At 45.7% G+C, this 12,729-nt stretch overlaps 1 protein-coding gene across 1 annotated transcript; it reads right to left on the bottom strand.

Annotated features, from left to right (window-relative positions):
- Positions 1-1,746: 1,746 nt before the first annotated feature.
- On the bottom strand, positions 1,747-11,519 carry Mcfd2 (multiple coagulation factor deficiency 2, ER cargo receptor complex subunit). The gene is made up of 4 exons (XM_047521938.1): positions 11,436-11,519; positions 5,717-5,877; positions 4,777-4,936; positions 1,747-3,232 (listed from the first exon to the last, which is right to left on the bottom strand). The coding sequence occupies exons 2-4, from the start codon at positions 5,863-5,865 to the stop codon at positions 3,101-3,103; spliced, it is 441 nt and encodes a 146-aa protein (XP_047377894.1). The 5' UTR covers positions 5,866-5,877; positions 11,436-11,519; the 3' UTR covers positions 1,747-3,100.
- Positions 11,520-12,729: the final 1,210 nt, after the last annotated feature.

The raw sequence follows: 12,729 nt of genomic DNA, 5'->3' as shown, positions 1-12,729 counted from the left end.
ATTTGGGATTCCAGGGGACTTTCCTCATTGCCCACCTGTCCACCACTCTCTGCCTGCTCCCCCGTCATGACTGGTGAGCTGGACCAAGGACATCTTTTGGTCCACTGAAGATGGAGGGGTTTCTGTTTTTTCTTTGAAGAATTTCTATAGCTAGGTATACAGATGTCTTTGTCACCTGGTAGTTGTCATTGGCTTTTAAAAATCTGTTCCTGTTGCTTTCTTAAACCTGCTCAAAACTCCACTGGGGAATGGAAGCCAAGCTAAAAAGCAGTTTCGGAAGCAGCTGTCCTCAGCGGTCTCCATCCCAGTCTCACAGGCTCTCCAAGACCTCATCTTTTTCCCCCAGATCTTTGAATGAGGGGACAAAGGTGCTACTGCTGCTGGTGACCTGGTGCTTTCTGTGACCTGACAGAGGGGCTGTGGGAGAGTCTGCTCTCCGGACTCTACAGGAGACTCACAGAAGGGGGCTCAGGAAAGTCACCTGTCAGAAAACTAGGTGAGGCAGAACCGCCCCCCCCCCCCCGTCTGGTTCCTACTTCAGCGCTCTCCTTTGTCACCATCACACCTGCCAAGTTCCTTAGTTTCTCCCTTGAAATTCATCCATTCACTCAGTTAGCTTTTATATGGTGGAACAGAAGAAGCAGAGAAGACGCTCTGGTCCCTGCCCCAGAGGAGTCATCAATGTCTGTACAGTCCCAGCCCCGACTCTTCAATGAGGAAGGGCAGGCTTCTCAGCCAGGCTGAGGAATGACCAAGTATTCAGCACCACTCTGTACAAGTACCATACCAAGTACCTCAACTTAAAAAAAACTTTTTCTTGTTAATTCTCTTAGCTGCTCCTTCTATTATCATTACTTTTTAGATAAGAAACTGGTTTAGAAATGTCACAGCTAAGGAATAGCAGGCCCAGCATTCCTGTCAGGGCTGTCTGGGTCCCAAGTTCATGCTCTTCCCTCACTTGCAGCTGAATCTCCGTGGCACATTATCTCCACCTCACAGATAGGGACATTGAGGGCAGAGATGTTCCTTACACATTCTGAAAACTTCTTGAAGCAGTTTGTGAGAGAAGGCCAAGGCCTCGCATAGGGTCATGGATAAGTGAGCAGATAAAGTCCCAGTCCCTTTCCCATAAGGGGAATTGTATATAGGGAAGGCAGACAAAAGGGCAACAAAGCTAGCACAGAACAAGTACCAACAGGAGCCAGCCACAGAGGAGGGAGGGGCTCCGCCTTGCACAATTAATGGGGTTCCCACCTTGATTCTACCTTGAAAGGAAGTGTTCCCCTCCTTCCCTGGATGCCCCCTTCCCAGCTGCCAGCAGTATAACCCATTCCAGAGAAGCAGCTCTGAGTGAAGGCAGGCCATGCAAGGGCCAAGGTCTTAGAAGAGAAAAAAAACTAATAGGCAGAAGTGTGTCATTTTCCAAATGCCAGAGGAGAGTGCTTCTGTTTCGGCCTGAAATGTTTTCAATGCTAATTACATTTTCTGGCAGAGGAAAAGCAAACACTCAAGGGAAAAACACTACGTACTCTCTGACTAGAGAATGCTGTTACAACCTGAATTCGGCTTAAGAAGGAAGAACCAATTTCATTTGGAAGAAAAAATGCCAGAGAGGGGAAAGGGACTTTGAATACTGAGGTTCTACCCTGCAAAAAGAAGCAGGAAATTGCAAAGGTATTTTCAAACAAGCCCATCACTTGGTAGAAAAGGCCTATGTGGCCTACAAATAAAATCAACTGCACATTATTTTGTCTCATCAGTTTTATTGGTCATATATCCAGAATTCATTATATAAATCTTTCAAAATAATGAGATATTACAAGAATAGTTTACAAGTCAGCTCTGATTGCACAAATACTTGACACAGGAAATCATTTTTACAAATACATAGGTTTTCTTATAAGAATACTTTAATAAAGAAAATAAGTCTCTGTACATCTTACAGCAAATTTTATGCATTTCCTTTCCCTATTCGACCATCATTTTGGGTTTCCTATCACAGCATGCCTGTCATATCCAACAAGCCAGAGTACAATCCTCAGCTGCTTCTCACTTTCAAATACTGAGATTTCACACTGTCGAAGAATTTTTCAGCTTCCTTTTCTAATCTTTCCTGAAATTTAAGAATTCGTCCATTCACACTAGAAGAGGTAATTTAAACAACATTCCTTCAGAACAGAACTTGGCTCAGGTTAATCACTGGGTTTGATGAATGATTTTTTCACTTCCTACCTAGGCTAGGCCAGTCAATAATAAACCTGCTGTACCAAGTCTTTACATTCCAAATAGTCCCAAAATTACAAAAAGGAAACCCTGGAAACAAGAGTGAAATACAAATATTAAGAAAGCTAAAATATTTGCTACTGATTAGAGAGCACCTTTAAATTCAAGGTTTCTCTCAAGATGAAGACAGAAAAGAAAGTATAAAGGTATGGCAGTAGTTGTACAAAATATTGAAACTCTGAGAAGGTTAATTGCTTAGGCCAGTGGCCTATCGCATCCAAAACATGAGGGGATACATCTTAACCTCTGTAGCCAGCTGAATTCACTATCTGACATTCTTCTTATGCTGTGGTTTTGATACAGCCCAACAAAGAGCCACTTGCTCAGAGCAAGTGAGCACGTAGGCCAGGGGAACTTTACAGAACACTGACTTCGTTTATCTGAAGAGATGGGACCCCCCAGGGGAAACATTTGGCATTCACTCCATCCCTTCACTGTCACTGAAAAGTGTGTCCACTTGGCAAAGCTTATTGTCTTACTTTTCAAATAGCATGAGTTAAAAAGATCAAGATTGAGCAATCTCCTACGGTTAAGTTCCTGAGTGCTCAGCTCCAATTATTCCATATCCTTAAGGATTCTTTCAACAAGCCCTTGTCCAATGAGAGATTTAACAGCACTGAGGGATCACAAGCGGTCCCATCTCTCTTCTTTATTTCTCTTGATTTCTCTTTTTCACCCCAGTGTAACAAATTGCTGCAGGTTTTTATCAAAATGCTGCAGCAGTAGTTAAAAATGAGTTGATTTACATTACCAAAAGTATTCAATCACATTATCACGGGTCACATTTGCATATAACTAGAAGATGGCCAAATAATGTTTATTGCAGTGATTTCGCAAATTCAGCATAGTCAATGTATCCATCATTGTTCTTGTCATCATCTCTCAAGACACCATCTATTATGTTAATCAGTTCTTCTTCACTCATTACTGGCGCCTGTTCACTCTCTTCCTACAAGATATAAATTAGACAGTGATGAGTTGCACATTTACTGAAAGAAGTGCCTAGCTAAATCCACGCTCACACACGTCTAGAAACTCTTTCAACATAATACATGGTTACTTCTAGGAATCCACAAACTCATATATCAGTATCGAGTCAGTTTATAATAATTCAATTCAAGTATTATACTTGCCAATTAAAAGTATGCAGTCAAAGCAGGCCCTTGCTTATTTCCTCTCAAAAATTACGGTTTGTTCTTTTCTAATTACCAAAGTAATGCATGTTCTTGGAAGAAATCTGGGTCCAGCTTACACAGAATGAGAGTCACAGATTCCATGACCTACACACCCATCCAAAAGAAAAGCTCACAGCCTAAGCCCTCCCAGGGGCTAGTTTTGTGCACAATTTGCCTGTTAAAGTGGAAACAGTGACATACTGAGTGACATCTCAGGACCAAAACAAGAGAAAGAAGCACTGCCAACCAGTTGAACCTGTTATAACCTTTAAGGAGAAAGTATGGCCTGGCTCCACAAGCAAGTGTTGCAGGGCTCACTGCTAGGCATGAAGCTAAGGTCATTTACACATGGTTGGTTCTTCCTTTGCCACATGTCCCACATCTACCCTTTCCTCTCTGCTCCCATCCACCAGTCTGTGTCCCACAGCACAGGATCATCTCAAAATGATGCTCTTCTCCTGTGCAAAACTGCTTGCACTCCTTAAGAGCAAACCCAAGCTGCACTCCTACCATCATGCCTCCTCACTAGTGGTCGGGTGCCAGAGGAGACAAAACTAAAGCTGGAGGCAAGATTTTTTTTTTTTTTTTTTTTTGGTACTGGGGATTTTTTTGGTACTCAGGGGCACTCAACCACTGAGTCACATTCCCAGCCCTATTTTGTATTTTATTTGGAGACAGGGTCTCATCGAGTTGCTTAGCACCTCAATATTGTTGAGGCTGGCTTTGAACTTGCCATCCCCCTTCCTCAGCCTCCTGATCTGCTGGGATTACAGATGTGCACCACCGCACCCTGCTGGAGACACCAGATTTTGATTTCTATTTTCTCAACTATTACATGGGAGTAACACCAGTGCCAGGCCCTGCCTACTCAGCTTGCTGTAAAGAGCCAACCAGCTCTCTAACCTGCTTGAAAGTGCTTCAGGGCACCGTACTATATTGTAGGAACACTCAACCTCTGAATTATCCCTCCATCCCATGGTCCCAATTTACCATTCTTCTCAAATGAAAAACTTCCACCCCTGCTCTGCACTGTGAACATGGTCTGTTTTTTTTAGGTACTGGTTCTCATACTCGGTGCAGCAGAAATGCTGAGGCACTGGTTTAGGATACAAAGGCCCAGTCTTAGGGCCTCTATTTCAGCAGGTCACCAGGGAAGGACTGTGGAACAGGGAGGGACACAACAGAGCAGCAAGCAGAGAAAGGAGAAGCAGTACTATGGAGACACAAAGACAGCACAGGGCATCGAGACTGGGGACCAAACTACCAGAGGGAGACTTTCCAAGCCACACCCACTGAGCCATTGCCTGACCTGACCTACCTCCTTATGGACGTGAGTGATGGCTGTAGAGAGTTCTAAGCCATCAAGTAAATTATTTCCATCATAATCATGCATTTTGAAATAATGGAGCTGCAGTTCTTGTGGGGACATCTCCGCCTCTGGTTTGTTGATGACACCTTCCAGATGCTCCATGATATGCCTAAAAACCAACAAATCAGATCATGCTGAAACCTTAAGGACTCTGAAAAGTTCAAAATCTGAAATTTCATCTAGCTCAGAAAAACAGCAGCAGATCATACTTAAGGATGATCCCATACAAAGTCAGGCAAGGGGCTGGGACATAGAATAGCTTGTCTGTTATGCCAGCAGGATTATGGGTGTTTTTTCCTCTTTATCATTAGAATTTTGTTATAACACTTTTGGGTCATCAATTTAAAAACATTTCTTAAAAAACAATTTAAGGAAAACAAAGTATGTGTGAGGCCTACTGGCTTAAGACAAAAGCTGGGACAAATGATTCAACATTAGAATGTATCAATAAAAAAAGGTCTTGCCAGAGTCAAAAAGCTACTATAGGGGCTGGGGAGATAGCTCAGTTGGTAAAGTGCTTGCCTTGCAAGCACAGGGCCCTGGGTTCAATCTCCAGCACTGCCAAAAAAAAATACTATATTCTGGATTCTGCCACTACTATTGTGTGTGTCTATCTATGCATGTCTGTCTGCCTGTCTGTGGTGAAAGAGAAAAAGACTGAATTCAGGCAAGTCATTTATCCTATTTGGGCCTCGAAAACCTTCACTTATGAAACTATGATGGAAAAAGAACACCTAATAGGTGGCTCTAGGGAATAAACAGCATCCTTGACAAACGTCAAGGAGCCACATAAACAGAAGGAAGGAAAGAGGACTAAGTGTGCCCATGCAGCTGGCTGCAGCTACAGATGTTGGAAAGCCCAGGACCCCAGTCCTGGTCAAATACGTACTCTTGGTCGTGCACCGTGTTCTTATCCAGGCCCACGCTGCTGGGATGGGGGACACTGGCCCCAGGCTCCTCAGCCCTGGCACCTGGAGCACAGAAAGCCCAGAACAGGCCATACAGGAAGGGGGCTCTGAGCAGCTGCAGGGATCTCATGGTCACCGGTACCTAGGAGGTGGGGAACACAGGAGATGAAGGCGGAGCGCAGAGCTGAGGTTTTTCTCGAGACTTGACACAATACACTTCTGGGAAAGCTGGTGAGGCAGCCAGGCTGGGGAAGAGAACATGTCAGACTGGGCCCAAGGCCAGTTCCGTCATTAGACTGTGGGATGACCTGGGCTCTCCAGGTTCCCATAACTCGAATACGGAGGGGGACCTGCCATGCTTCCTGACACACCTTCAGAGAGTCAAGCAGCTCCACAAGGGCTTAAGGGGATACAAAGATTGGTCCTGCCTACAACCTTCCAGTCCTCCTGAGACAAACACTTGCGACTGGGAGTAGTACTAAGAAAGCCCGTGTGCCCAGCGTATTTAAGAAAGAAAACCCCCTGGGAGTTCAGGGGAAAAAGTTACCTTAGATGAAGGAAACTCAGAGAAGGCTAACAGACATGGTGACACTTCAGCTGGGCCTGGAATGTACAGGGATGGAAAGCCTAAGGGAAGGGTAGGAGCAGGTGCAGGCAAGTGGGAAAGAAACACAAGCAGCTTCGTCTCTCGGGAGGACAGGCAGCACACAGCACTGTGGATGGGGGCAAAGGCTCAACAGGCCACACTGGACATGGCTTCCACACCAAGCCACGGGGGTCGACATTTCCTGAGCAACAAATGGGAAACAACTAATGATTCATGATGGGGAGATGAGATCAGAAATTAGCTTCAGATTGACACATCAGGCAGCTGCATGGGGAGGTATGAAGTGGGGCAGACCAGAGACAGGAACCCTGAGGGCAGCAAAGAGGAAGATCGCCTCTGCAGCAGTGGGTATGAAGATGTCAACTCCTGTCTCATCCAGCTCCCAGGGCTGTGACAGTGGCAAGTGATTTAACCACTATGAGAGAGCATTGAAAAGGAAAGTGAGAAAGAAATTAGGATTTCGTCTTGTTCTCCCCAGCCTCACTGTGCTTGGGACCATGGTCAACTCAGTCAGCCCAGAGGGCAGGGAGTACTTTATTCCTTCCAGTATTCCCCCATCAGGGTTCACACAGGCCTTGGTAACTGTTGCAACTGGAAGTACCCATCCCTTCCTGGGGCTTAGACACTGCCCTCAGGGAGGAAGGTGAAGGTCAGTCAGGGGCTAACCTACAAAAATGAAGAGAAAACCTAATCTAACAGTCACTTCCCAAAAGGCAGAGACCATTTGGCTGGATAACAAGGGCCAGTGATTCTTAAGAGGCCAAATGCTGCACAGTCGCAGATCTACAGCCGTGAAGATAAAACAGAAGGTCCCGGTCCCACCCTTACATATGCGATCCTCAGCCTAGGGCTCAGAAACTGCCACTGTCTCCTCTCTTTGCCTGGGGCTGTGTAGGAGAGGTATAACAGCCCCTCATCCATCTTACAGGATTCTGGGATAGGACCCTGAGAGTATGCCCCCTATGATGATTAGAAAAATTTCCCCAAACCATTCTTCCCATCACCTCCTATGGTCTTCCCCCTAAAGGGGACAACAGTCACTGGGATGTGTAACTCCCAGGGTGCTAAAAAGCAGAATCTAGGCTTACTACTCAACGACATAATGCAATCTCTCATGCTGCACAATAAGATGATCAATACAGAAATAGAGATTACATGAAAAAGAGCAGGCTGCAAAAATTTAAAAATAAAATATAAAGAAAAACTCACTACTGTCAAAATGCATGCATGTATGTATGTATGTATATATATATATATATATGTATGTATGTGTGTGTATATATAATATATAGATAGATATATACAAAAAATGATGAAAAATTGTTAATAAAGACTGTCTTAGCTGGGTGTGGTGGCATACACATGTAATCCCACCTACTCCGGAGGCTGAGGAAATCAGTGTCAGCAACTTAGTAAGATCCCATCTCAAAATAAAGAAAACTAAAAAGGGCTGGAGATGCAGCTCAGTGGTAAAGTACCCCTGGGTCCAATACCCAGTACTGGAAAAAGAGAGAGAGAGGGCTGGCAGTGGCGGGGAGAGTAGAAAAAGAAAAGAAAGGAAGGAAGGGAAAAAGGAAGAAAGACTGTCTTAAATCATGAGACTAGGAGTGATTATGATTTTACTATCTATTGCTTTAAATGATACTATAAACATATCTTTCTTTACAAAATGTCTTTAATGTAATCTTGCCCATAATTTTGTTCTAATACTAAATGGATGGTAGAGTTTCCAGTTAATACTTTGTGTGTGTGCACGCATGTGCTACTAATGATTAAACCCAGGGGGGTGCTCTACCACTTAACTACATCTCCAGTCCTTTTCAAAAAAAAAATTTTAGACGGTCTCACTAAATTGCCAAGGCTGGACTTGAACTTGCGATCCTCCTGCCTCAGGCTCCCAAATTGCTGGAGTTATAGGCATGTGCCATTAGTCCTGACTTCCAGTTAATTCCTATCTCCATAAAACAATTCAGAAGCAACTAGAAACCATACTTCCAACTTTACCTACTACAAGTACCTGTCATAGTACCTGGTACCAGAAAACAAGGTCTCAAGTTACTTCTAGCAGTGACTATTGGTCATAGCAGAACAACTTGGAATTCAGTTCCTCCAGAGTCTTTCAGACTCATTTACAACAACATCTTTTTTTTTTCCAGCAAGTCTTCTTCATCTCTAGTCTGGCTTAGGTTTTCTTCCCACATGCTCCCTTCAGAAGGCTCCTGTCCATTGCTGATGACAGCTATGAATACAATCTTAGAAACTGCCTGATTACTTGTCAGTGCCCCTTCCTGGACTAGCTGTGAGAGGTCATTCTTGGCACTGGGCACAGTGCCTGGCAGAGACTGGTGGTTCTCAGCCTGCATGCTAAAGTCCTTGACAGATTGAGATTACCACCTTTACAGCCATGATGCCAAACTCTGATGTCAATGTAACTGAGGATAAGACCTTGGAGTTACCTATCAGACAGACAGTTGAGCTGAGTACTTGCTGAACCCATGGCACCCTTTCTTCTAACTACATGGTTGAACGCTTAGTGTATCACAAATTGGGGTGTGTGCATGCATGGTGTGTGTGGTGGCAGGGGTGGTGTTTTCTACTTAGGCAACACCAAAAAGCAACAAAGTGATTAATAACACAGGAACTATAGGTTCAAATTATCCCTTCTTCAAGGAATCATAACAGCCAAGACCCATTTATTTTGAACTTACCTATTTTGGTTTGTTGTTGCAGGTTTCTAACCATCAAAACACAACAAACTCAAATCTATAAACTTATAAAAGAAAAACCTTCAAGTGCTACAATGACAACAGGAATCTGGCTGCCACCTAAACAAATTAAATGGCTCAACATCAAGAGGAAACAACTCTTCCACTCTGCCCAAAAAACATGTTGCATCATCCATACTCCAACTACTTAGCTCAAGGCTATGGGCAAACAGCCTGGAAGATAATGCCCAGGCTGAAGAAAAATCCAAGAGAGGAGAGTTCTGAAGAAACTGCAGAACAAAACCCATGCCTGACATCTGACATGAGGAGCAGCCTCAGTCCCCGGAGGGAGGTGCTGGATCACTGTCAGTGGTGCGTGACTTGAACCCATGTCCCCTCACTGCTCTAGCAGAGTCTTCCTGTTCCATTGGCTCCAGTGGTTCCATCTATCCATTCCTTCTTCCTTCTAGGACTTATTCAAATGTCACCTGGAGATTCTTCCAGCCAACACCTTTTGCTACTTCCTCTCACCTCAATCTGCAAACTCTCCACCCATTTAACCTTAGCACATAGTCACATATTGTTCTCATTTTCATTTTTTCTCTCTTTTCCTCCAAGGGCCAGGACCTTATCTTGTCTCTTGTTTATCCTCCTGAGCTGATCTGGGGATGGCATGCCTTCGTGTCTAAATCAGGGAAATGGGGCAATGACACCTAGGCATGTTGTTCCTAATTGAAAGCTCTGGTCTATGCTGGAACTCCTCTATGGAGCCCTCCCAGCTCTGGTTTGTGCCTGGCCCACCCTTCCTTCTCATTGTGTCATGAGTCCTATCAGCACATGAGAGTTTGATGCCAGCCTTCCTCCTAGCAGCTGTTGGCAGCTTTACTCTCAGGCTCAGGGGGAGGGGAGCAGGGGGCGCTCAGCTAAGAATTCACTCTCAAAGCAGCCACCCTTTACCAACATCCAGACATCCTGTGCCCACAGCCAATGCCAAAGAAAATTCTGACCAGTATTTTCCCCATTATTACTGCCATGGGTCTTGGACTAAAAGTGAGAAAACAACCAAGTTTCTAGGCTAAAGAAACCTTTGCATGGGCTAAAGTTTGAGAATTGGTTCTGAAAAAAACTGGCATTTAATAGCTTGATCTGTTTGTTCATTTTGGGTGTCCAAGAAGCAACCATGCTCCATTTGTACATTTAACTAACACACTAATAGCCTGAACATATGACAGCAGAATAGCACAAGATACTGAGGACTGTGACCCAGGCAGACTCCTCATACAGATCACAGCCAGCTGGAAAGGAGAGGCCAGTAAAAAGACACCCACTGGGTTCAGCAGAAGCCCCAACTCACACCTGCAATAAAACAGGAAGTATGAAAAGAATTATTTCAATCAAAGGATAGTGCCTCATGCAGAAGGAACACATTGTAATGAACACTTAAGCCCAGAAAGGACTTGGTCTAAGTCCTTAGGACTTAGATCTAGGATCTAAGATTCAATATAGTTGAAGACACAGTATTAAGGAAATGGTTGAGTCTTGAGTAAAGTACCAAGGGGACAGGTCACAGAGGTCCCTGTAAACCTGTATAAGAACTTGGAAGAGCAATGGGAATTCTAAGAAGAGTAAGGGAATGGAGGAAACAATCAGTGACATGTGAGACTTCTGTTCTAAAACCACAGCTCTAGGTCCCTTGTACTGAACAACCTGCAGAGTACAAAGGAGGGATGCAAGGGATCAGCTGGGAAGATGAAGTAGTCTAGAGCGGCAATGGCGGCCCGAACGAGCTAGTGTAGCAGGATGGACTGGAAAAGTGACATATCCAAAGAGAACTTTGGATGGATTAGATGTGGGTGAGTAAAGGAGTGCTGATGAAAATAACGCCCAGGTTTCTGGTCTGGGCACCTGCGTGGATAGTGATGCCATGGCCAGAGAAATAATACAAGGGAAATCAGTTTCCCCAGCTTTCCTACTCCGCCCAGACTCAGCCTAGCCAACCCCGCCGGGCCCAACAGCACTTATGGGGGAACCAGGGCAGTCAGAGTAACGCCTCCGGTCCTCCTGCTTTCGGGCTGGCCAGAGGCAGTATCTACCCGTCACAGGTGGCACCATAACCAGGTCCTGGGGTCCTCAGCGGCCAGGCAAGAGGGCGGAAATCGCCCGGCCAGACCTAGGCTCCAAAGCCCCCGGCACGGACACTGGCTTCCGCACCAGGAGACAGGCCCTGCAAAGCGTCCCGAGATGGCACCGGAGCCAAGCCCCCCACTCAGTCACTCTGCCTCGATCCTAAGTCCCAGGGCCCGATCCCACCCCGCTACAGACGCCCGAGTGTCGCCCACTGACCTCCGCCCTAGCCTTCAGGCCTCCGCCGCTCGTGGGTTTACTCACCCTCACTTGTCCCCACCGCAGACGCAAAGCCCTCCAGCGTGAGCCTCGCCAGCCCCCGTCCTGAGAACGCTCTCTCTCGGCCCATCCCCGGCCCGCCCCCGGCCCCGCCCCCGCCGGCTTGCGCACGCGCGCTTCCTCCCACCCGCCCATTCCGCCGCGGGCCACGCCCCTGTCCGCAGACTGCTGAGCGGACTGCTCACGTGAGTCCACGTGTAACGAGCTGCAGACGCCTTTCTACAGTCTTCCTGAGGGCGACACCCACCTCCAGCCCGGATGGAGCCAATGGGAGCTCCAGGTGCCCGGCAGGTTGCAAGGCAACCCCAAGAGCCCCCAAGAACCAGGTTCGGCGTGGGACCTAGGCTAGCGGATCTGGATGCGGCCACTCCAAAGCTGGCTCCCAACTCTAACACGTCATCTTTCGGATCCCTTGGTTCCTCCGATTACAACTTGAAAAGAAAAATAATAGGAAAATAATTTCTTTCCTAATGAATCGGCTAGAAGACGTTGGTGCCGGCCTTGGGTCCAGCGTTTCCCAGAATGGCCTACTTTCAGGTTCTGCTTGCCGTCCCACAAACCGCGACAGCCTCAACACCCATTCACTTACAAGTCCCACCAAGACTTTATAGGTGACCCAGGTTAAAAGGCACCTTTCAGAGATATGGTTTATATTAATCTTCTACTGGTGTTTCTAAATTTGACAAAAAAGAAACCTTCATTCACTGAACTGAAAAAAAAAAAAAAAAAAGGCACCTTTCCGGTACGGTCCGTGAAATGGGCTGCTTTTATAAATCGAGAGAAGACAAAGTACCTCCAGAAACAAATAGGTATTCCACGTGTAATCCTGCCCTTAACATTTTTTTTCAGTTGTAGATGGACACAATATCTTCATTTTATTTATTTTTATGTGGTGCGGAGGATCGAACCCAGTTAGGCAAACGGTCTACCACTGAGCTACAACCGCATCCCCTGCCCTTAACACCTTTGCTCTCATACAAGATAATCATTCAGGGAATATCAATGCCAGAAGGATAAAAGAATGTAGGCCTTCGCTTTTTAAAACCCTTCTCCCACTTGTGCCCCTAAAGATACATAATCGGTTTTTCATAGGAGCCTGGACCCAAAAAAGAGAAATTAGATGATTCCCCAAAACCTCCCTGCAGCCAGCTTTAATAGATCGGTTCCTCGAAAGTTGGCCAACACCAACTGTCACTGATGCCTCATTCTCCCACCTTCATCTGAGATTGAAATCTCTCAACCTTATCCCAGAGAAAAATTCCAGGATTCTAAAGAGACC

This window comes from Sciurus carolinensis, chromosome 13, assembly GCF_902686445.1.
Source record: "Sciurus carolinensis chromosome 13, mSciCar1.2, whole genome shotgun sequence".
In the NCBI taxonomy this organism is placed as follows: Eukaryota; Metazoa; Chordata; class Mammalia; order Rodentia; family Sciuridae; genus Sciurus; species Sciurus carolinensis.
This window is presented reverse-complemented; position numbering and strand designations above follow the sequence as displayed.